The 26,391-nt window shown below is 36.9% G+C and overlaps 2 protein-coding genes across 2 annotated transcripts in view; one reads left to right on the top strand and one right to left on the bottom strand.

Annotated features, from left to right (window-relative positions):
* npffr2a (neuropeptide FF receptor 2a) overlaps positions 1–11,299 on the bottom strand; it is a 95,865-nt gene extending 84,566 nt beyond the window's left edge. Inside the window, exon 1 of the mRNA XM_036598967.1 lies at positions 11,237–11,299. The gene's annotated coding sequence lies outside the window, so the exon portion shown is untranslated. The remainder of the gene's footprint in view (positions 1–11,236) is intronic.
* Positions 10,345–26,391, top strand: part of gc (GC vitamin D binding protein) — a 63,108-nt gene continuing 47,061 nt past the window's right edge. The window contains 3 exon segments of the mRNA XM_036598965.1: positions 10,345–10,592; positions 10,968–11,037; positions 14,611–14,743. Coding sequence (XP_036454858.1) covers positions 10,532–10,592; positions 10,968–11,037; positions 14,611–14,743 — 264 coding nt within the window. The 5' untranslated portion in view covers positions 10,345–10,531.

Raw genomic sequence — 26,391 nt, forward strand, 5'->3', positions numbered from 1 at the left:
GGTAACAATACCAGTTTTTTGTTTTAGTTTTACATAATACCACACATTCTCTCAACAAGCGTCAGCAGCCTACTCTACCATGAAATGCATGAATGTGTCGAGTACAACACCAGTGCTAAGCTTATCACTTGTGAACAAACGTATTCTAAAAATATTCTCATTTATTTATTCTAAAAATAAAGGTAAGTGTATTTCGGATACTGCCTGTACATAATGTAGCTTAACCAAATACTGATACTTAATTTCTGTTTTCTGAAAATGTATTTCCAATACTTGTACCTCAATACCCCCAACCCTGCAAACAAATGACTTTTGCAAAAAATTAGGTGAAGACCTTAATGAGGACATAAGATGTGCGAGTCCCCTACATTCTCATTTGTAAACACTGCCACTACTGCCACTACTGCATGCTGTCACTGCATTTAATAGGAAAGGGTCCATTTCAATGCTATTCTGTGTTGTATAAACACCTATGGATCATATATTTATCACTATTTTAAATGTTATTACTCCTGACTTTAGTGTACCTGAACTACAAACTGAATCATTACCAGCAACAGAAATTGCCATAGGGGAATGCATTTTTACAACCTATGTGTGAACCTTTACAAGGAGGTGGTTTCCTGTAAGTAGAAAAAAACATTTTTCAAAAAATAAAATAAAACATAATACATATATGAGAGGTAATAATAACAATAACAGTATTTGTAAGTATATAATACGTTTGTGTAAATCTGTTAATTATCATTTTTGTCATTACAGTATTATTTCACCTTCCCCAATTTTCTTTCTTAATGGACTATTCTTCAGTTCATTAGCTCTATGATATCTACTCACTGTATGTGACCAAATCACAGTCATGATGTTATTTGTGGTAATACACCTTCACCAGTGTTCTACTGCTTAATTATTTCCCAGTCATATAGTGTTTCCTAGTTAGCATGTTAGTGAAAATTAACAGTATTTCACCAGTGGCCAAAAAAAGCTACTTAATCAGAATTAATGATGAATGTTCTGCAGTAAACATAACTGTGTAATGACGTGCTTGGCTGTCACATGCTCATGATTTAATGACAGCATCTGGCTCTCAGCAAGCTTAAAAATTTAACCATGTAGAGTCTCTCTATACTGCGCACCACTGCAGCCATTGTTGAGCTGTCCATCACCACACAATGTCCACATTCCCTACCTGCCCCGGCCAATGACAGCAATGGTCTTTAGCATACAAAATCCCTGAAAATGACTTTTCTTCACAGAGGAATAAATGATCTGGTTAAAACACATAATAAAAAGACTGAATTAAGAGTGTCATTTGTTTCACACTCTTCACACCTGCCCTGATGTTAAATCGAGGGAATAAAGAGTACAACATGTCTTCAACACATTAAATATGGCTGATGTTAAAGTTGACTTGTGAATGCATCGTTGAATCACACCTTTGATTCGTATCTGTAATCTGAATTTAACTTTCCCTTCTAAATGTACCTAGTGTGACTGTTATTAGGCCACATACAAGGACTGTTTTTTTCATCTAAAGCATATTGTTAGTCAGTTTGAAAAATGCTTGTTGGGTGTGTGAGGTAGAGTGACCTGGGATGACTTTCGAGGAAGGTTCACCTCCAACGAATCACTCCAAACTCTGCAAGTAAGCTTCAGAGCTACCATGTTCATGTGAAAAAAAAGTTAAAGACCTCATGAAGTAAGTAAAATCAGTTATCAGTTCAAAACTCTCATGAAAAACGAGTTGCCTTTACTGAGCTCACATACAGCTACAAGGGTCACTAAAAAAAAAAAACACAAGAGAACCCCAAGCATTTTCTCCTAGCCCTTTTTATCCCCGTCCCAATAAGGGTCTGGACCATACCATTACAAGGCTAGTTACGCAAAACACTATTTAAACGACAAAAAAAACTTTTAGACATGTCAACATAATCAGACCATATGTTTTTAAAACACTCTTACCAATAAGTGTGATCTTAAATAACATTTAACCACGTTCTTCACTTCACAGGTTTCTTTGTGCTTCCCCTCCCCCCTCTATGGTTGTTGTGGCCCTTCCCAACCAGAAGTAGGTGAACACATCAGCACCCCAAGTACACTTCAATTGCACTTTTTAAGCAGTCTTTGTGTGAGGTGTCTGCTCTTAATGAGGCTGAACTTTTTGGTTTTGGGGAAAAACAAACAGGAGGATCAATATTTATTTTCTTTACAAAAATACAAAACATGCCTTTTTGCCAATGTGTCCACAGGCCTGCTTCACAAAGAACATTCAACTAAGTCAGGGGTCACTTACTCAAGCTAAGATTAATGCCTGTGCGTGTGCACAAGACATGTAAGCAGGACATTTACAATAAACAGCCAATTGCATGAAACACACAGATAAACTGAGCAGCTTCATTTACAGCAGAGGAATAAGAAATCATATTATATGTGAAGAACATACAGCATTTATAAGGGCAAAAGCAACACTGTCACCTCTGCCACTGTGTCAATATCACTGCTTTTGTCATTATAATCGGTTTATATTCTTAAATTTTTGTGTTGTATTTCTTGTTCCAATATTTATCACACTGATTGGCAACATTTTAAACACTACCTGGTTTATGTAAAATAAACGAAAATGAATGAAAGTGCATCTCTCTTTATTTTGATATTACATTCCAATTTAACCTAAATCTTGTTCCATCAGCAATTTAACTTTACGTTGAGGGTATAATCTTATCTACTAAGAACTGGCAAATGAATGCAAATGAACACAGGCATAACTCTGCAGTTAACAAATGAGCAGTGCAATATAACGACGCATTTGACTTGTGCTTCTATGTGGACACTTGTTTTCACTCCGTAGAAGAAGAGAGCTGCGTCCCAATTCGAACACATGCAAACCATGTGTAAAAAATAGTGCACCACCATTTAAAGTGCTTTCATTAATGCAGCATGTCAAGTATAGAAGTGCGTGGTTTGGGATGCAGCCAAAATGTGTTTTGTCCTTCTGGTTCAAATATATGGCCTGAAATGGCTTAAAGTAATGAGTGATTTTCTCAAGATTTGATTTTGTAGGTCAAAATAATGTTTAATAACTAAAGAATTCGTGATTACTCTTTATAACTGTTTAAAAAAAACAGCTGTACTAAAACAAATTGGTTCAATTTACTGTCATTAAATTGAGAATAACATAACATGGTGGGCGTTCACAAAAGGTTTCTCTTCTCCTTTCTCTATCATTTAGCGGCAACAATGGCAGCTACGTCAGTGCCAAAATTAAGACCAGATTTTCATAAGCATTAAATAAAACCCAGTCAGTATTTAGTACCAGCATCAGTAAATCAGAACAAGTTCTTCATTATAATAATGAATACTCCCAGTTTTTTGCTCTTCGAGAGGGAAACTCATGCAAAAGGCAAAAGAGTAGTGACCACCCCTTTCATCTAATTACAAGCACTACTTTAATGTTAGTAAATCTGCCTCTAAGTGTCTTAATTGTATGCGAACGATGCGACAAATCAAAGCAGATGACATGAAGCAATTTGCAAAAAAGAAGGCCCTGATTGTGTGAAGAGCTGTTTATGGTCTGAAGTCCCGCATGAAGTTACGCATGTAGAACAAGCTGCAATGGCAATGTGGCCCAGTAAAAACTGATGATCCACAGTTGTGAAACAGAAAATTCAGGTTTAGATCAAACTAGGTTTTAAGTCAGCTGGTAAAGCAAGACATTCTGCTTTGTGAACTGGAATACATGGAACATGACAAACAAGTAAGGCTAAAAAGCCTGCACTTCTTGACAACATCTCAAATTCTTGTTACAGGACACATACACTTTCAACCTCAATGTTCCAAGTACTCAGAGTAAAAAACATCAGCTCTCATCCACTGACTGATCCATTTTTCATCGCCAGCAAACACCCCAAATGCACTGTCACGTAGCCTTGGTCTACATGACAAGCTGACCAGTTCCAGTGAAGCAGACTTGAGAACAAAATTGCTCATGTCATGTCCTGAGTTTCTAAAATTTAAGCAAGCTTTGGGAACACAGACAGCTCCTGGCATTAAACCCAGCCAACCCACAATGTATACTCCCCAATAAAACACTGCTGTACATTGCAGGCAGCTGTGTGGGTGGTTCAGCACTGACCCTGGGTGAGTCTGCAAAAGAAAAGGCATGATGCACATAAGGACAGTTACAAATAGCAACATTATGGAGTCCTGTAAAAAAAAAAAGAAATGCTACTAGCTGAGTTATAATGCTGACCAATTCAGGTATAGTGCACAGACCCAGAAAAACTTGATTTGATCGATTTGCCAGACTGAAATGTCTGTTTATTTCATTGCTGAAGTGTCTGGCGTGTGGGAGGCCAAAATGATTCAATATTTTTGTGCTAAAGAATAATAATAAGAAATGTTCCTTCAGGTTTTTGTTTTCGGTGCTGGAACAAAAGTTGATATCCTGGGATTAGCTGAAAAAACGTTGATTATTATTGCAGACTTAGCTCACACCATGGTGCGACCGTCATAGCCATAATACCAGAGAAATGAACCCCCATTGACCAAGCTTCACGGAGGAATTTAAGGGTGATACAGGTGAAATTGAAAAGATCAGAGAAGAAGATTGTTCCATTTTGTGGGGTAAAGTGTCGATATTTATCAGCCAGTGATCATAAAGACTCAACATCTGAGGGTTAACGAGTGCCACCATCTACTGCAGAAAAATCTAAGGGTGTTTTCACATATAGTTCTTTTTAAATGAACCAATCTCAGTTGTGTAAAAGAACCAACTGCAAATGACTTCAGTGCTTTTCACAAAGTAAGCCAACTTGAAAGGGGACTCTGGGTAACTGGATTATGATAACAGATCCAAAAAATAAAATACTAAAATTAATAAAATTATACTCCAAATGAATTTAAAAAAATCTAATTTTTGGGTACCCCAAAAAATGTAGATGTAAAAATAAACAGTTCATTATAGTGTATTTTTATTGTTTATCATTATTTTGTAAAAGCAATAAGCCACTTAAGGCTGTGTGTTGCAGTGGTTTCACCACACGTAGGGGGTTAAACATCATGTCATGCCTAGAATCACCCCTTAACCATGGTAAAATTACTGCAACATGTCCATAACTAGCTATGAGAACTATTTAATGTAGAAACAGCACCACTCTGATAAAGCATTAGTGTACTTACGGGTATTGTCATGGGTATCACAGGCCTATCCAATCAAATGGACATAGAATATTTATTATGCTGCATTTTTTAGGATAACGAAATGTGATTGTTTTCTGTGATATATATATATATATATATATATATATATACATATATATATATATACACACACACACACACACACACACACACATATATATATATATATATATATATATATATATATATAATTACACACAATTTGTTTCTGGCTACTGTAGCCATCTCTACAGCCATCAATGTAAAATATCCTTAATGTGCCAGCGCTACTGTCTCTTCATAAGATCACACAAACCCATGGGTAACCATTTTCACAAAGTAAAGGGAGATTGTGGCTGTGTGTGTATGGTAAGTCTCATGGTTCTTTAACCATAAAGTCAAAGGCGAAGCAGACTGAGGCCGTTTGTTTTCACAATGCACAAATCAGTCGGATCACAAAACAAACTGCGCTTGGCTCATTCATGGGTCCATTTAGAGGGGTCAAACTGTGTTCACATATACACAGAAAACGATCACTCGATGGTCTGAGACTATCTGAAATGCTGAAATTGTCCAAGTGTGAATATGTGCTCTATAATTGAACCTCAAACTAAAATTACTTTGTAGATCTGCTCAGGAACCACATTTGGGGATTTTGTTTTTAAAGTAACAGTAGGCATTTCTTAAAAGTCTTATTTTATCAACTTAATTTACATTTGACAAGTGCTTCTCAGAGAAAGCCATCCAAAGTAAAGCTTTTCTCAAAATGATGCAATGATTTAAATATCTTGATTCATTCTAATTCTTTTGCACAGCAAGTGCCTCATTAAGCTCATTAAAACCTCATTAAGCTCAGGTGTTACCTCAATATGGAAAAATAGACTACAAACATCTGAAGCAATAACAGTTCATTAATCCACATCATTGCTTTTGTCAGTCTATTCAGACTACAATTCATGGCACTGCTTTACTAACCAGCCTCCAGAGACAAGATCCTCTCATTACAATTATTTTCAGTGTTTTCTGAATTACCCGTCACGTTTTCAGCAATGATGATAAATAACTTGCAGTAAGTCAGGTGTCCGCTGAAATAAATATCATTCTCTATTGTACTTTCAGGTTCCACACAGAAAACCAACGTTTAGACCACAAAGGAATCATAAATCTTACCTTTTTCAGTAAGCCTCTACTTTATTGGTTACAGTCTGTGCCATATACCCAGCACTCAGACACTCAAGAGAATTTCAAAATATTCTGCTCAACATCAGCTCATCATGAGGCACTGAGCAGCCTGAGGCAGATGGCTACGACTTCAAGTTTTATACAGTGATTATGTTATATCAATATTCTCATAGTGGAGGGCTCTTCAGTCTATAAGAGCTTTGATCTCACAGTGAGTCCTGTGGCCATTATGTGTGATTAACACATATTTGATCTTGCCTGGCATCTGAAAGAAAATATGCACTCTTGTTTGTGTTCATCTTCCAGAGTGCGGTGGGCTAATGCAAGCAGATGCTCTTCAGACGCACAGGAAGCAATTTCACTTATAATGGTTTTACTGCGTATCCATACATCCAATATCCATATCCAGTGTGTCAAGGGATGCCAGCAGTTCTTTCTGCAGAGAAACCAAGCTAAAACTGAAGCCGTGTGTTTCTTGAGGTTATGCAGGTCATGCACCTAATAATCTGATAACTGTGTAAAATTAGATTGTCAGTAATCTGATCAATGTGTTTATATGCATAAGTAATTAGATAATGTGAAACTCCGGGTTTACATGAGTCAGACAGTAATCAGATTTCAGCTTTGCAACCAGCCAATAAATTCACAGAATAAGACGTGACGTAAATGTAACGTAAAACTCAAACTTCACGCCGCGACTTCTTTTAAAAAAATATTGCACCACTTGAAAAATATGAACACACATCATCTAGAGGATGAAGAATATTTAAATGTCTCATTTCGTCAAGAATATATTTGGTTTCAGCATCGCTCCAAAAATGTTTTGCTGCCATCTTGTGGCAATGTCGCTTGCTAATTTTCCAGGATAGTTTCACACATGCACAGCCTGAAAAATCTGAAAGAAATCAGAGTAAGAGTTTACATGCACTAATCTGCTTACTGAGCTAAAATCAGATTTCTAGATCGGAGTATGGTGTTCACATGACTATTTGAATAAATCAGATAGCTGCAGAAATCCAACTATGATCGAATGTAAATGCACTCCTTACAACGATACAACGACAGGTGTAAAAAAACAAAAAAACAAAAAAAGTGATAAGGATAAAAGTATCCAAAAATGATGCCCATGGTTTGGGAATGGGATGTTCATCAAGCTCATGCAGGTGTGATGGTCAGGTGGACAAACCACAAATCTTTCGGAACAATGTACTCTCGTAATACGAAATAATTATATGCTATACGTGAACACCTGACCCTACAGTGCAGGGGCTACCGGGTCTGTTTTCTGAAAAACAGCCAGAGGCAGGGATGCATCTGCATGAGACATCAGCCTTTGTGCACCTTAGGAAGAGTCTGCTGTTTCCCTTTTGGTGGTTTGCAGTCAGGTCAGGTTGGCCCAATGGGCTTCTACAATTCTTCTGTTGTGTAGTGAGCCTGCCCTCCACTTAAAACAGACAGAGTTTTCAACAACCAGCAATCCTCAGACTTTTACAGCACTTCATGTGTCTTACTACTTCTCTTGAGCAAATACTTTGGAGAGGGGGCACATGGCTGCTTATCCACTGACTGGCTAAGGGAGATTTTCAGCTTGTTGAGATTGCTAGGCTCTACATCACTGACTAATGCAGAACACCCATGTAGGTATGGTCTTCCAGGTAGCTGAGCCCGAGCTTAGGATAGTACCACCTCTCCAGAACCAACCCCAAAGGCCTGAGTGGACTATGTGGGCACTCTCCATGGTACTGGAGGTGTTTCTGCAGCTCAGCGCAGGGACCTCATGTAGTTCGGTTTATCAGTCTGGTTAAATATGGCTATGTGTAATTTGATTATTATTTGTTTTGGCCTTTCTGTTCTGTGGCTAAAGGTCTGTATATTGGCATATCACTCTGCAAGACTTTCTTTATCTTATTTTAAAGATTTCATCAGGAGTATTTGATGAATGATGAATGAATGCAGTGCTGACCATGTTTTTAAACAGTTTTATGTGAGGCACCTCATACACTTTTGTGTGCATCAATAGAATGGAGGAACGCTTATGGAAACAGTTATGGTTATGATGCAAGGAACATTTATTTCATCAGCTAGACACTTCAAGAGAACTGATCACTCATCAACTGCAGACAAAAAAAAAAACAAAACGCTGAGATCACTTGTGCTGCCCTGCCTCTAGGTGAAGTGTAGTTGTCTGTAAATCAAGGCTATGACTTACAAACACTGCCTGGCTGATGATTACTAGACATAATGTGCATGCTGACTGAGTCTCTGTGCATATTTTTTGACACCAAGTGCTATAAGCTCGATGTATGTGTTTGTTAAACTTTGTTCTGTGCTGTCCACTCTACTACTTCTCACTACAGTCCCAGCATTCCTCCAATGGACAGTAATTATTTGCTGTCCTGTTTTCACAGGCTCAGGGAAAGGTCACTGGACCCAAACAGTCAGGTCCTATTTTTAACAACGCTTCTAGGAAAGAGCCAGAACAAATACTAAAGGGCATCCTTCTCCTCCGAAACCTGTTTACTCTCTTCAGATTGGAACTGCAGTCATGCATGACAGCTTTCCTCCATGCTTCGTATATTTTCCTCAGATAGCTCATTTTCTTCTTGATTAAATGCCACATGCACCAATGAATCTGCTGTTCTGCATACGAGCAGCAGGCTGACTCAGAATAGTGCCAACAACCGTCAGTCTGGCTGTGACAGTGAAACGTGCCATCAGTTTGATGTTACCAGGGGCGTCACTACAGATTTATGGATAGAGCCTGTTCTAAGGGGGTCTGGGGGCATGCCCAGGAAGGTTTTTTTTAATGCCCCCAAAATGTCTGTTCACCATGAACTTGAATGGGCCAAGATTCCTGCAAGTCAATTTGCAGGGCTGATCAACAGTTATAGGAGCCATTTAGTTGATAGTATTGCTTAACTTTAATACCTTTGTTGATCTGTGCCTGTTGTAAATGGACAGATATAGAATTTAAGTCATACTAGATCAATGCTTAATAAAAACAATGAAGGGACAGATGTACCATGGACCAACTTGACCAATACTATCAACTAAATGGTTCCTATAACTGTTGATCAGCCCTGCAAATTGACTTTGGCCCATTCCTCCTTACAGAACTGCTTCAACTGTGTTATGTTGGTGGGCTTTCTTGCATGAACATCACACCTTAGGTTCTGTCTGCCTCAACATTTCTGTTGGATTAATGTCTGGATTTTGACTCAACCATTCCAAAATGCAACATTACTTCTGCTTTAACCTTTCTTTGTAGACTAACTGATGTTTTAGGGTAATTGTCTTTCTGCAGGAGTCACTTTCTGTTGAGGTTCAGTTCACAGATGGATGCTGTAACATTCCCATGTAGAATTTCTGGATATAATTCAGAATTGATAGCTTCCTGGTCCAATAGCAGCAAAACAGCCCCAAACTGTGATACTGCCATCACCATGTTTCAAAGTTGGGATCAGGTTCTTATGTTGGAATGCAGTGTTCGGTTTTGCCAAACGTAACATCTCTCATTTAAGCCGTAAAGATCCATTTTTGCCTTATCCGTCCACATAATCATTATTTTAGTAGTCTTCTAGTTCATCCAGGTGGCCTTTATAAAACTACAGACAGGCAGAAATGTTCTTCCTGGAGAATAGTGGCTTTCTCCATGCTGTCATTCCATACTCACTGTTCTGTTTCATTGTTTGCCTGATGTAGGACTCATGAACACAGATATTAGCCAGTGTTATAGAGGCCTGCAGATTCTTAGATGTTACCCTGGGGTTCTATGTGATCTCCCAGACCATTCTTTGCTTTAGTCTTGGAGTAAATTTTTTGGATGACAACTCCTGTCTGGCTGTGAAGTCCAAGCTAGTCAGAAATAGTTTTGGAACATCAGAAGATTTATTTAACTGTTGAAACTAAAATCTAATCTGCAAATGATTTTCTCACTGTTTGTAATGCTCTGGGTTAAGAACGCATCCAAAACAGTGTTTTGTAGGTTCCACTGCAGATGTGTGCCTGTGCCAGAGTTCTGTTTGTATTGAAACATTTGCTCAACTGTCTGCTTTTGTTCGAGTTAATTTTTGACAATATATATGTACCCTACCCATCAAACAGTGCAGTAGCAGTTGAATGGTTGAATTATTGAAGAAAACTTTTATATACTGCTTGAGCAAATTAAAAAATGAGGACAGCATATTTCATTTTCATATCCGCCATCATTTCAAGTGTGACAGCGGACAAAGGTATGGAAACTTTGTAAATTCTTGCAAAAAATAAACTTGATATGGCAAGTGTACATCCATATGTAAGCAGAAGTAGAAAGACTCTATTAGCCATCCGATTTTTAGAGCTGAAATTTTTACAAATTTGGCACACAGTTGTCAATTACTTGCCATTTACACGTTTTAAGCTATAAAGAATTGTCTTAGGGCTACTTTATACTTTGTGTTTCAAAGCTGATGCATTTTTTCAGTATCTCTTTCAATGTGGCTGACAAAGAAAATTATAAAGGACATTAAGACACATTTATTTTCACTTAAAAGGTACAGTTAAAAGAGCAAACCTGCACAGAAATGGGTTTTTCAAGACAAACCACCTCTTATGTCTTATCTTCACAGGCAAGAGCTATGCAAAAGAGAAAGTATGTGGCGAGCTCAGGACCATTGGCGTTGAGAACTTCAGAGTAATGTATGTACTACGCATATTAATATTTAAAATGTGTGCCTCTATCAGCAGACTTTCACTAACACAAACCCTATGCAGGTTTCAGCCCTAGCTACTGTTTATAAATTCAGTTTAGCACCTGTTAATAATGCCTACATTTATTTCTGAATTCTCAGTGTTGCGGTTTGTCTTTGTATGAACTTTGCATTAAAATTGGACTGACCTTAGAAGTGCAGATTCACTCCAAGTTCAGGAGTACCAAACCACAGTGCAGGAGGGACATAGCAACACTCAGTGTAATGGGTTCCTCACGCCACCATGAATGATTCAAAACACTAAATGTTTTATGTAAATCTAATGAGTTGAATCAGGTGTGTTAAAGCAGGGGGAATGCTATGCAGTTGGACCTCTGTAGGAATGCTGTTTCCATGCCCTCAAGAACTATGTGAACCTTGGGTGAACATGGTGAAAAAAATATGTTTTGAAGAACCTTTATTTATTCGTTTTTTGTTTTTTTTTTCTTGGAAAGGTTAGCTTTCTCTCATATTTTCAACTTAAGGTCAAGCTAATAAGCAATAAAGCTATTTTCATAGCCTTTCTTCACCAAGCTTTACCAAGGGTTCCATTAATTATGGAAGTCACTGTAAATTCATGTGACAGTGGTTAATACAAAGCCTTCACCAAACATTCTTGACAGCTGAGTCCAACTGTATCTATAAGATGTCCTTTCTCCAACACCAGGTTTCAAAACTTTCTTTAAAAGGGCAATTCAATATCTCGAAGGAGAACGAGATTAGGTCTGATGTCCAAATAGCACAGAGAAAACCCCACTGATATCGATCTCTCGGTTCTAGCTGATAGAAGCAAACTGGTAATTTCCTCCTGACTGCACAAAAAGAGGCACTTCAGGCAGCAGCCTAATATCATTTGGCATAGAAAGATAGAACACTTTGTTATGTCATTGTTATTTCTCAAGTTTTCAGGCAAAGCATCAATCTGCAAGAATTAGACTATGAAGAGTAAATGTCAATGACTGCCAAGACCATTCATATAGCATTTGAATACTGTGTTTTGTAAGACATTTCTCCATATACCGTATACCGCACCAAAAGAGTACAGAAAAAAGTACTGAGCGAAAGTATGAGCAGTATTTCAAAATCTTACTCAGTTTAAACTGGAAGTATAAAGCCAAAAATATTCTCGAGTGGAAGTAAAACATATTCACATTAAACATTCTTAAGTATATAAAAGTAAAAAGTAAATGCTTTAGTGATTTTCCTGTTAAATAAATAAATAAATAAATAAATAAATACATGACATATGATATTTTACAATACCTCATTTATGTGAATACATTTTAGTGCATTATAAAATAGATTTTAAACATTTATGCCTGACAAGTTAAAAAAAATATATAAGATGGTGCAAATATGCCTATAAAGTAAACCATTAAAAAGGGTAATTTAAAAAAAACTATAAAATTATAAAATATAAAAAAAGGTTGGCATGATTTGTTAACATCATGATATGTTGCAAATTAGGCAGCTTTAAAAGCTGAAAACTTTTGTAAATTCTGTCAATTCTGATTTTCTCAAATGTCATGCGACACAACCAAAAAGAAAGGACTTTAATTCTGACATGCTTTTAAAAAAGACTGGGCAGGGTGTTGCTTCATAAAGAGAACCTCAAGTGACCTTCATGGTGCAATGCCAATATCAGAAGCCTTTTCACAAATATAAAAAATAATCATTTTGAGTCATTTTTGAATCATAGGCTGGTTCAGTTTCCTAAGTCAGGTGGTGTGACCCCAGAAAACCATGAAAATGTATAAACTTGAGTTCAAGGACAAAAGTTTGAGCATCAAAGGAAAACTTATTTATACACATACATGTAAGTAGCCATAAATTACATACATAACATACATAACATTAATACATAATGTTTATTATTAATATGTGGTTGTTAATAACATTAACATTCTGGGAGGTAAAATTGATTATTCTGTATAAAAATACTTTATACCATTTTAAAAGCTATTAAACAAGTATCATAAGAACTGTCAATACATTAAACTGATTCTTGCAGACACAAAAATGCACTTAACCTGTTTTTTTTTTTTAAATGATCATTTTGGAAGACTTCTTTGATTGATCCTTTAACAGATAAAATTAAGAGCCAGGGCAACCTTTATTTTACTTTAATTTTGGAGGTCAGCCAGATTAGTGTGTGTCCAAACTTTTACACATTCATAAGTTTCATAATGTACACCATCATAAACTTTGCATGCATACATAGCCTGATATCACACCTTTCTTGGCATTGCAGGCCATGAGTGTGGTGTGATGATCTGGATTTGAATGAAGGTTTTAAAGTTTATTTCAAGGTTTTAAAATGCACAAGAGCTTCACTGACAAGAGAATGACTGGCCTTTGAAATCTGTAACAAGTACTTTGAAGGCAGAATTTTTTTTCCTTGGAAATGTAGTAAGTATTCGGTTTCAGGAATACTTGAATAAAGTATAAATCTTCTAAATTAATATTTAAGTATTGTAACAAAGTACTAGGGTGGCGGAACACAAATAACAGTGAGGTTATTCTTGTGTTAATATGGCTAAAACAAAGATATGGTGCAAAATTTTGAACATCAAAAAGAGTAAACTTAATTGTTTATGTGCATTTTAGTGCACAATATCTGTTCATTTGCTGAGTTTAACATATTGCGTTGTAAATGCAAGTGTGTGCAAGAGGAACCTTTCAAAGTTTAAAAAAGCTCTATGTAATGTAATTGTTCTATTTTACTTAAAGGCTTTTCGTGGAACCATACATCAGAGCCAAGAACTATTAAGGAACCTTTAACTTTTGTTTGTTTTTCATTCAAAATAGATATTAATAGATGGGAACAGATGGTTCAGTGAGTCATAGAGGGGGTCTATCATACACCATACATGTATTGCCAGCCAATCACATACATTCCATTCAGTAGGAGCTTCCCTCACATGCCTGCTCAATTCGCTGTTGAATTTCAACAGACAGACTTGGTCAGAAACTGTAATGGTAGCATTATTGTTTAAATATTATTATTAAGTCATGAAGACTCTTTGGCATAATATAACTTCCTTGTTCCTAATTAACCTCTTTTGATGACCTTATACTTGACTTGCCAGAAAATTTTGAAGTCTAATTATCTGTGTTTATTAAAATTATGAATCTTTTGTATTAGAGCAAAAATAAGTAAACTAATAGTTTCTGTGGTCTCAAATAATATTGTAAGGTTACTTACAATTATTAGCTTCACTAATAAACAAACATGTCAAAAAAGTTTATTTTTGGATTGGACAATTATTTTAAATAAGAAGTATGGATGTGAATCTTTCTGAAGTTTAAACAACCTCCACATAATTTAGAGGTTCTAGGAAGAACTCTTAACTTGGACTAGCACCTTTATGTTATGTAAAGGTTCTTTAAACTTTCAAAAGGTTGTTTTTCAAACATGCTTCTTTAGGGAATCAAGGCTGGTTTTTCTATGGCTTCATTGAAAGAACCCTTTGCAGCACCTTTACTTTTTGAGCTTCTAATCAGTCTGTTTCCCACCTTTCAGACTCACAGCAGTATACAGCCAGAAGTTTCCCAATGGAACGCTTGAGGAGGTGCGCTGTGTAGCTGATGAAATGTTGAAACTAGCAGAAGAATGCTGCCAAGATGACGCAAGTCCTGACTGTTATGACAAAGGGGTAAGCTAGCCTTTCAAATAGTCTACACAGTTCTATGTAGTAACCAAAGATGGCCTAAACTCAAGAAAAAGTGTTGTTACTTTACATAAGGACTCACCATCAGGTACAGGCAGAAACCCACTAAGCAATGCCATTACAAAGCAACATTCTCCATAGAAATCTGTAAAAACACTTATGTTTTTTAACCCATTGCTACGATGATGCTCCTCTTACTTTTCACCATGGTATGTTAGTCTGTAAGTCTGCATATTATTATTAGAGCGTTAGATTGTTAGCCAGTTAGCTTTCTGCTAACCTGCTCAGTCTATTCTAGAGAGGGCAGAATATATCCATTTATAAAGAGAATATAAAGTGTAAACCAATTAAACAGAGTCTGTTAGCAGCAAGCAGTGATGTTCAACTGGCAGTTCATCATCTGGTTGGATTTAATGGGCACAGATTTCAAGAATAACAAATGAGCTTTTTCAATAAGTGATTAAGAAGCAACACTCATATGTCTTCTAAACACTGTGCTTTTTTGGGCATTTTTTGCTTCTTGCCATACTTTCTGTTATGACCTCAGAGACATTTTATGGGACATAAAACAATAACTTAAAAAGTTATGCACTTTCTTAGATTTAGATAAAACAGTAATGAACCACACTTCCGTTCCCTAACCAGATATTTTGGCCATAATCTCAGGTACAGTGGTCACATGAAAAATAAGGTGTACAGGAGTAACATGAAGAGTAGCAACTTCACTGAAGTTTTTTATGCTCTATTCTTCTCTTGAAGAAAAACTCTTGGGGACAGATTTACTAAGAGAGGTGCTAATTAGCAACAGTGTACTGACACTGTGAGGGGGGCCAATTTGGTGGATTATCTACAAATGAACACAGGGACAACTTCAGAATTATTATATGATCAGCATAATATTACATATACCTGTTTCATGGGGAAAGTATGCTATTATTTTAGCATATATAATTATTTTGAGAAAACAAGACATTATTTTGAAATATTAATTTTCAGCTGTTGGCATGAGTTGAGTTCTATGCTGAGTGCATTTGGAAAGTGTGTGAAATTGTGAAATCCCTGTTTATTTTCACTGAGCGCATCCAGGTTGTAATTTGAATTTAAGCGTAACTTTTTAGGTATGTGCAGTACATCAAAGAGTTGCCATGACATTTCTGCTACTGTCAATAATTGTTCAATAACTGTTTTTCAGTTTGTTTTTACATTGTTCGTCATACTTGAAGAAAATACACAAATAATACATGAACAGAGGTTGAATTAAGTGCTATAAAACACAAACATTTCTAGTCTAGTTCTAGTTTGTTCTGCCTTTGTTTAACACAAATAAAACCATGAGAAAACAACCTTGTTTATTCACTGTTTCTGTAGGCTAACTGATGCATATGGTGATGATGTCATCAAAAGTGTAATTAAGTACATGCAACTAAGTAAATATAACTAGTTACTACTAGGGGTGGCCCAAAGAATTTGAATGCTTGAGTATCTATTCATTACATTGGTATTCTGAAGCTTCTTTAAAACTGTAGCCTGTTTCATCAGCAAAGGCCTTTAGACAGAATGGTGCTTATTTAGAAAATGTAGGAATGTTAGCTCTGTTTTCTCCCTTTATTTCTGATGAAACAGTTTTACAGCAGGTTTAAGTCTTCTCCTCAAAGTTAGTACAGCACAGGAGCTGCACTCAAACCATCACACCAACAAGATCATTACATTTTAGTAAACAATTATTTTAAATATAGTTAAAGCTATAGAAAGTGTGAGTGTTTACACTTTACTCAAGTAACAGAAAAAAGCCTATGTTTTGATAGATGCAAGAATGGAAGCACTTCTGTTCTGTCAAACAGGCCACTAAAAAAGAATGATTTTGAGAATGAGTATTCAAGTACTCATTCAGAAATATAAACAAGTACTCAAAGGCTGTCTAATGGGTACACAAACTTTTTGTCTCATGGGCTTAAAGTGCAATGTTTGTGGTGGGCCGAGGGCCAAAAATTAGGTGGGTGGAAGTTATATATTGTGTAAAAACATGTTTTTTTACACATTGGCTGAGGGGGTGGGGTTAGGGTAAGTTTCTGGCAGGTCAAATCAAACATCCACATGGGTCAACTTTAGCCCGCAGGCCACACATTTGGTAGCCCTGGTCCAATGACTAAAGGCCCAGCTGGGTTTCTTCTATGGAAATCGACCATTCCAATTAACTTAAATATTCTTTTTTAATGTTTTCCTTTTAATCTGCTTCCTTCTTCTCAGTTTACAACCCTGCACTTAAATAAATTGCTTCTCACATTGCATCTACTATTCACACTTTGCCATGTCATTAAAATATTAAGCTGTGCTGTGTTTTTTAAAAAATGACCACCCCTGTCAGCACGACAGCTAAACGACTGAAAGCCTATGGCTTCTTTTATAAAGTAATAATCAGCAGGCCCCTGATACCATTTAACATCAACAACATTGCCACATGATCAAAGCAACACTGAAAATAACTCTTAATTGGGTGCTTGAAAATGTATAATTGGTAATCAACTGCAGCTTAAAGGGAGCTTTGTGACATAAGGGTGCTGCTTAAAAACCAAATTGTGAATAAGTCATAGATTTGGTATTTTGAATCAGACGTTGTCTATAAATCAATTTATAATTTAGAGCAATAAATAGAATAAAGTAATTTGCTAGTTATATGCAAATTTCAATCAGCCCACCCCTGAGTTTTCACTCCAAAGCACTTGTAGTTTTTCAAAATTGACTTCCACCTGCAAGATACCTCATCAGAAGGGGGTTTTCCCAGTCTTTAAACCAGGATATCTGCCTGTGGAAGCTACTGTGGCACTGCTGTAGGAGGCAAGTAGACATGCTTACAACAGATCTAGTGATGACCCATTGATTTTGTCTATTGTCCTGTTACACTCAAGTCATGTTAGAACCATATTTGCAATATTCCAATTGGGATAAAATGTTTAAGCGACATTTTAAGACATAATTACTATTAGTCATAAGTACTAATAATAGTTGAAAACATGGGCACAAAATAAGAAACATTTCCCCCTTTTTACAGTGTAGCACAGCTGGCCCTCCATGAATGCAAAGAAAAGGCTGTATGTTACGGAGACAGTCTTAACTTACAAGCACGTAACAGCAGGCCTTCTTGACTTGAAAGCAAATAAACACCCAACTTATGGCGTTCTGGCAAGCGGTACGCTAAGCTCCTGAGGAGCTCTTGACTGCTCCATTAATCTCCTCCTACAGATACTGTTTCAGCAGGAAAACAGCATTTCCTGTTTATTCATAGATCCAAAAACTCCACCACAGTCATCATTCAAAGCTTTCTGTTTTGTTTCCATCTGTCATAATGTGTAGCAACATCACATGTCTTTCTCCAAGTGTTGAGGACCCTAACTGAGAACACGTTTGCAGACATGTGAAGTCAAGCCGGTCCCTGTCACTACAAAAGGCACCAGCCTTATTTTGAACATGAACTGAAAGCTTAATGATGGCTAATAATTGAGATAAGAATGAACAGTTCATTCCAAACTGCATCTAAAAGCTAATTTCCACCTTCATGCTCAGATATCTTACTAACTTTCAGCCTCGTATGATGAAAGATTCACTATTCTTTATTATGCTGCTGAACTCCTGTGGTTTCAAGTAAAGGCCTCGGAAACGGTTTAGGAAAAACCTGCTGCCAGTATGTGCTAAATCAACAGCGTGATTGCAACAGACTGTATCTACCACCTGGGTTCACAGCTTTCTTGGAAAAATAACTGCTTTTGAAAATTCTTTTACTCACTGAAACATTAGTCATATTATAGAGTCACATGAACCCTCAGAAGTCAAAAGTAATTACTATTACTGTCTTTAAAATAAGAATATAATTGGGTGTTTCTGCAACTACAGGCACTTATAGGCAGAGGGGGGAACAAGTCACTAAGTTGCAAGAAACAAGTAAGTCTCAAGTCTCAACACTCAAGTCTCGAGTCAAGTCCCAAGTCAAGATAGTCAAGTCTCGATTCAGGTCCCGAGTCGGTGAAGGCGAATCTCAAGTCAAGTTCCAAGTCAATAGTCCTAATCGTCGAGTCCTAAACACGTCAGTATGCATTCTTCAGCTACTTTAAGGCCATAACACTGAACAATGCTAACAGTACTATAGCCTTTTAACGACGGCACATTAACAGTGTATGGCTGTATATTAATTTTTTTACTATCGTTGTTTTTTTACCCTTTCAACTAAAATACAAAATCAATGGTACACAGATAACAATGACAGGCATACTGTATATACAAACAGAAGGGCACTACAAATGAAAAGAATCTTAAAAGGACTATTGAACTTAATTTTTTAAATGAAATTATATTTGAAGATTTTTGGGAACATTGAGTGCACAGGATTAAAATAAAAACTAACTAAAAACAACGGCTAATTTGAACTGAATTTACACGACAACAGAAATCAAAATAACTGAGCTAAACAAAGTTTACAGAAATGATAGCAAAATGATGATGAATGTATGAAGCTGAAGTTGACTTTTTTCACCAGCTTCTTATTTGACTTTTCCATTCCACCTTAAATGGTGCAGCAATCAGGTGCTGGAATGTAACTGCTGCACCATTTAAGGTGGAACAACAAAGTCCAACATGAAGTTGGCGAATAAAAAGTCATCTTCAGCTTTGTGGTGAGTGTTTCGCTTGTTTTACCTGCAGAAGCTCTTAACAGTGGTCGAACAGAGAGAGCTGTGTTTCTTTGTTTTGCAGTCATGAGAAAAATGGTCAGTTCACCTGGTAAGTTTCTCCAGTAAGACTGGAGTTTAAGCGCTGAGCGAGGGCACATTGTTGCTGTTAACACCTTGCTTGTTTCCAGCTTATGGAGGTGAATTTGAGCTCTAACGCTTCTCATCTTCTGAAATAAAATAAACCAAGAATAAGCTCAGTGACAGACATCTGACGACATTACTGTTTATTCAGTTTATGGCATTCACATGAAAAATAATCGACTGTGTAGAGTCCCGTCTGCAGTCAGACGCCTCTCCACATTTCTTCCACTTTGAATCTCAAGTCTTTCCGAGTCATGACGCTCAAGTCAGAGTCCGAGTCACTGGTGTTGAAGTCAAAGTCGAGTCCCAAGTCTTTCTACACTGCACTGTGTAAATGCTAAAAAAGAACATATTTAAATACATATTTTTGCTCATTTATTTATTCAAACTCTTTGTCTACTTCATCAGCTCTACTTTCCATATAGGTGCACTTTGTAGTTCTACAATTACAGACTGTAGTCCATCTGTTTCTGTGCATACTCTATCCTCCTTCTTCAATGTTTAGGACCCCCACAGGACCACATTATTCAATGTTTAGGACCCCCACTGGATCACCACAGAGCAGGTTTTTAAACACCTTAGTGTCACTGCTGGACTGAGAATGAGGTTGACCAACACAAACTGTGCAGCAACAAAGTATCCAGAGAAACAGATGGACTACAGTCTGTAACTATAGAACTAAAAAGTGCTCCTGTATGATAAGTGAACCTGATAAAATGAGTAATGAGTGTAGATACAAAGTAGGTGTACTTAATGATGTGATCAGTTGGTGTATGTCTGTACAGCAACACGGACCAGATGACCCAAAATTAAGGGTTTTTTCAAAGCTAAATAAAACTTCTTTTGAAGAAAACACAAGTTAGCCAAAGAGAACATGGTCAAAGTGTGGAAACTTAATCTAGGTGTCCCGATTCACAGAAAAGCAAAGTAAATATTCAGTATGTTATGCATGTCCCTACTGTAGACATTGTAACTAATATATTTTAAATTAGACTTTTACTTTTATTGTTATAGGCCGCAAATTAAGACTCACCAAGTTCAAATCATAATAAAATATCTCCTCTTCCACAACATTGTTCCCAAAAAAGTTGAAAGACTGCACAAAATCAATATAAAAACAGAATGCAATGATGTGCAAATCATTTAAACCCTATATTTATTTGACAATAGTACACAGTTAAACATATCAGATGCTGAAAATGAAGAAATGTATTTGTGAAAAAAAACATGCCCATTTCAATTTGATGCCAGCAACATGTTTCTAAAAAGTTGAGACAGGGGCAACAAAAGACTGGTAAAGTTGTGTAATGCTAAAAAAAGCAACTAATTGGGTTAATTGGCAACAGGTCAACAACATGATTGGGTATAAAAAGAACATGTCAGAGAGGCTGAGTCTTTCAGAAGTAAAAATGAGGAGGGGTTTACCACTCTGTGAAAGACTACACAAGCAAATAGTGCAACAATTGAAGAATAACATTTCTCAATGTCAAATGTCCAGTGAAATCTCTGAGTGCAAGAGACAAATATTGGCTGGCTGTGATCTTTGGACCCTCAAGTGACACTGCAATAAAAACAGACATGATTCTGTAGTGGAAATCACTTCATGGGCTCAGGAACACTTCCGATAACCATTGTCTGCAAACACAAAACAGGATCCAGAAACACTGCTGCCTTCTCTGGGCCTGAGCTCATTTAAGATGGACTGCAGCAAAGTGGAAAAGTGTCCTGTGGCCCAACGAATCAAAATTTGAAATTCTTTTTGGAAACCATGGAGGCCACATTTCCTGAATGATATATACAGGTTTTGGCAACATATGCTGCCATCCAGATGACATCTTTTTCAGGGAAGGCCTTTCATATTTTAGCAAGACAATGCCAAACCACATTCTGCACATAACAGTATGGCTCCGCAGTGCTAAACTGGCTTGCCTGAAGTCCCGACCTGTCACCCATTGAGAATATATGGCACATTATGAAATGAAAAATACAACAAAGGAGACCTTGAATTGTTGAGCAGCTGAAATCCTATATGAAGCAAGAACAGGAAAACATTTCACTTTCAAAACTACAGCAATTGGTCTCATCTGTTCCCAAACGCTGTTCCCAAACGCTGAGTGTTGTTAAAAGAAGAGGTGATACAACACAGTGGTAAACATGCTCCTGTCGCAACTTTTTTTGAAATGTGTTGCTGACATCAAATTCAAAATAGGCACATTTTCAAAAAAGACACAACTTCTCAGGTTCAACATTTTGATATGTTGTCTTTGTAGTATTTTATATTAAATATAGAACAATTAAAGGATTTGCACATCTTTGCGTTCTGTTTTTTTTATTTTTTTTGTACATTTTGCACAGCATCCCAACGGGGTTGTACCTACAACTGCTAATGTAGTATTGACTGAAAGTTTAGAATCTGCACTTTTGACAGAATTCATATGCTTGTTTCAAAGTGAGAAACAATTCATATAAATTTACACCAGCCTTTGTTATCACCAGAAGTAACAGAGACTTCAAAGAGCTTAAACATTCAGCATGCTCAAACACATCATAATAAGTGCTACCGCTGATTAATGTAACACAGTCAGCCCCATCAACTCTGCCACTCCTTGCTCCATCTGTCCTTGTGTTAAATTTCCTTGGAGAAGCCTGAAAATTAAAAAACCAAGTTCCAGATCACTCAACATGGAAATGACCTAACCTGCCGCTTAAGGTGACAAAGATATGACGCTGGGTGAATTAGTATTGCTGTGGGTGAATTGTTAAACCTACCTTAACGAAGGTAAGTTTTTCCATGCATAAATAAAAATGAGAAGAAACTTTAGACAGCTAAGGTGTGGAAGAATGGAAGTGGTTTCAGACACACTGACAGACACAACAAAACACGCTTGTCAGCCTCTGAAGGGGGGAAAAGTTAAAATGGGATGGAATGTCAGCTGTTACAAGTATTGACTACAACAATTCAATGCCATGTCTATCATATCCAAATTCTCCCACCTTTGATTGCATTCTTAACGGCTTATGCGTTCCATTACCATCTGTCGTTTTTGCACCACAATACAAAACCCTTGATGGAAGCTTATATTTCGCACATCTGTTCTTCGAGTCACCTACCATAATTACATTTCATCAGTACGCACAGAATTTTAGAGCTGTTAAAACTGCTGTGAATGAATCTTCATTTAGGGGGTGGGGGGGGAAACATCAGCTTGACAGTGCAGTCTTACGCTGTCTAGACGGCCATCGTTGTAACACTGATGCAACATTATGCAGATGATGCTACCACTGATATTAAAACCACACTAATTTTTAAACTGAATGGGTTTGCGTCAGCTGCTCCCTCTTGAAGAGAGCTCCTTATAGATGTGTCATTTGCCAAGATGTTTACTTCTTCAAACAAGGCAATGTAAAGTGGAGAAAGTTACATTAACTGATTATTGGTCCTTGCTTGTTGAGATCTGCATGAATTTGATGAGCCTACGTATTAGACCTATTCTTCCAGCAAATCAGTGCCATTCATTTATCTGTCTGAATCTTGTCTGCCAGAGAATGTAAGTCATAATCAAATAGAAGCATCTAGATTGAGTTCAATTCAAACTGTTTACCCTACGCAATATCCCTGATCCTAGTGCAACCATGATATGAGATCTATTTACTCTGCAAAAAGAGTGGTAAACAAATGAGTCACATGAAAAGCTTTATCAGCACGCACAAAAAAAAGTAAGCCAAGGGTGTCTTTTTTTTAAGAGGACATAAGGCTGCACTGCACATTCAAAAACAAGAACTGACCCTTATAGGAACCAAGAAATCTTAGGGCTTTCCACCTGCTTTAGAGAGAACTGGAATGGTTGTACTAGCATTGAAAATAAGTGCTCTGTGAATAGGCTTTTCATGATCATGAAATTCTAGCTGACAAACTGAAACAATCGCAAATAATATGCCAAAGTGTCTAAATTGGCTAATAACTATCTTGCTTGCCAAATAGCTTAATGTATTAGCAACAATATGAAACAATACAATATGAAATTGAAAAACAATGTGACAAAACAATGGGACTCATTCACCAACTATTCTTAAGAAGAAATTTCTTCTTAAAACCAGCTTACACAGTTCTCACGAAGATTCTGACATTCACCAGTGTTTTCTTATTTGGGATTTGGGATGTATTTAGGTAAGAACAGACACACACTACACACACTCAAGAGCACAAAGGTGAGAACAATTCTGCAGTTTAAGAACACATCATGAATCTGATGTAGATTTTTTCTTGGGACCTTTTTCAGGAACAAATTTAAGAAAAACTAAGATATTGGTGAATGAGGCCCATTGGGCACATGCCCACAGTAATGTCTACAATTGAAGAGAATCATGTGTAAAATCCATTTTGCTCTCAACAAAAGCAGAAACACTCATTCTGGGTCTGCTACCATAAATACTAATAACATCAACACTAGCTACTTAAGACGTTAACATCACCATAGTGAACTATTTACAAAATGATAAAATGATAAATAAAAAAAATGTTAAATAAAAGTGCCTTGTAACTTCATCCTCACCTGTGAGAGTAAAAGATTAACTGGATTTCCTTCAGTGTTAGCAAACACAGAGGAGAACTTCCAACTCAGGATAGATGAAGCCCAAGTTCAAACAAAGTTCACTCAGTGCTGCCCTCTAAACGTTATTGCACCTGTTAGAATTTTTTATTGTTTAGTTCCATGAAGTCATATAAAATGTTTTGTTTCATTACCTGCATGAGTCAAAACTGAAGGTATGCTAACCTCCACTTCACATGTGATAATTCTGTCTTTGAAAAGCCCTTCTAGTGTTGATTCTTGTTTTAGCATGTTTCTTGTTGGTTTGCATGTTTTTGGCAGCGCAGTGGGTTTCTTCCCCCCAGTACTAATACTTAGTGGCTCAAGTCAGTAACCGGATTCTGCCTTGTTTTCTTAGCCCTGCAGACAGAGATGGGGGCAGGGTATGTGGTGTAGGAAGCGTCTTATAACATGACTAACAGGAGGTCGGTGTGAACATAGACCAGCCCTCCACTTCGGCCTACAGTTTCTCAGGAACATACACTTGTACACTTGTCATTGTTAAAACAATTATTTTTTATTATGTTCTATATAGTTTGCAGGTTATTTGTACCAGTAAAAAAATAATTGACTAATTCACCTTCAATGTTATGTGTGTTATGTCTGAAGCCAAGTGATGAAAATATACGTTAACGTATTTATTGTGATGTAAACATATATGTACATTGCAAGAAATGATGTAATATGATTAAATGACTGTGGAAAATTTTCTAGTGCCTAATGTTTGTGCATGTTTCAGTAACAGGGTTATGTACACATTGTGGGGTATAACTTATAAACCGCATACAAAGTCATAAGGACTATTTTTCACCTATTAAGGACACAATAAGAAACAAATAAAAGAATGAAGCAGAATTATTTTAATTTAAACAATTATATATATCATATTTTTACATTTTCTACAATTATCCTTTGTAAATATATTGTGGGATAAAGACATACTGTTTTGGTGGAATGTCTCAATATAACAGGACAAGTGTACAAGTGAGGTTAATAGAGGCACTCAGATACATGAAAGATCAATAGGATACACCAGTGACCAATGTTGTCAGAAAACTGTCAGAAAAAAATGTTCTGGGCTACAGATTGTCAGATTCCATCTCCTTCAGTGCTTTCTAACCCAGTCCCCAAATCCTCGCACATCTGTAACAGGTATTCAGTTCTTGATTGCCTGGTTCAGCTGTCTTTGATCAATAATGTAGACCTTCTGGGGCTTCCAAGACCTGGGCTGGGAAATACTGATTTAAATCATAATTTCATTTCATTATAAATACCATAGTGAATATTCTGTGGAAGTATTACATCCAACAATTCAACTAAACTAAAAAACAAGCTTGTGAATTCAGTTCACGATCCCCCGATTAGATGCAAATAAAATAAAAACTTGTAGCTTGCCTGGCAGTGTCTGGCGGCTGTCCTCGGAGACAGCTTATGTTCTTGTCATTGAAAAATAATTACCTCCAGTCTGTCCTCACCTCAGCTGAAGCTGATTGTGTTCACACTCTTTATTAGTTCCATCTACTGTGGGATTCTGTTCAAGCTGTGAGAAAGTTTCACATTGGGCAAAACATCATTCAGCATCACACGCGGGCCATTGCAGTAATATAATTAAAAAGAAACAAATCCTATCAGCCATGCAAATAGAGATCATTTTGAAGGAAGTTAGAAGACTCCCGATGGTCAGACAATGAGTCTGAAACTGATGTTTAGAGTAGGTTGTGATGAGTCATTGTAAACCTTATGGAATACAGAGACCTCTGCCTTTATGTTGTCCAACAGTGGCAGTCTAATTTTCTCAGACTTTGTGAAGTCCATACGCAATACTACTAGATTGTTTTTTTTCAATCTGCTATTTGGGTGAAAATGCAGTAGCTGAGTTTAAACCTTTTACTGGTAGCCTATATATTTGTAATTGCCTGGTCATGCAAGTTTTTAAGGTATTGCCTTATCAAATTATTTTATGCGCCATGGCCACTGGCAGAACAGGGGCAAGTGGGCCTTTATTGCACAACTTTTCAAACTACAGGGGCAATGCCCCCCAGTTTCGATTTAGTTCAAGACGCTTATTTCAGAAAACAACAAGTCTCCACTCTCCATCCTATAGACTTGGACAGTCATATTTAGTGGCCTAATCACTTAATATCTATCTTCTATTTCAGCATAAGGGTAGGACATTTCCCAAAACTTTGGAATCTGCGTGTTCAGTGAGACAACTGCCACAGCACACTAACCCTGTAGCCGT

This window comes from Colossoma macropomum, unplaced genomic scaffold, assembly GCF_904425465.1.
Source record: "Colossoma macropomum unplaced genomic scaffold, Colossoma_macropomum, whole genome shotgun sequence".
Taxonomy (NCBI): Eukaryota; Metazoa; Chordata; class Actinopteri; order Characiformes; family Serrasalmidae; genus Colossoma; species Colossoma macropomum.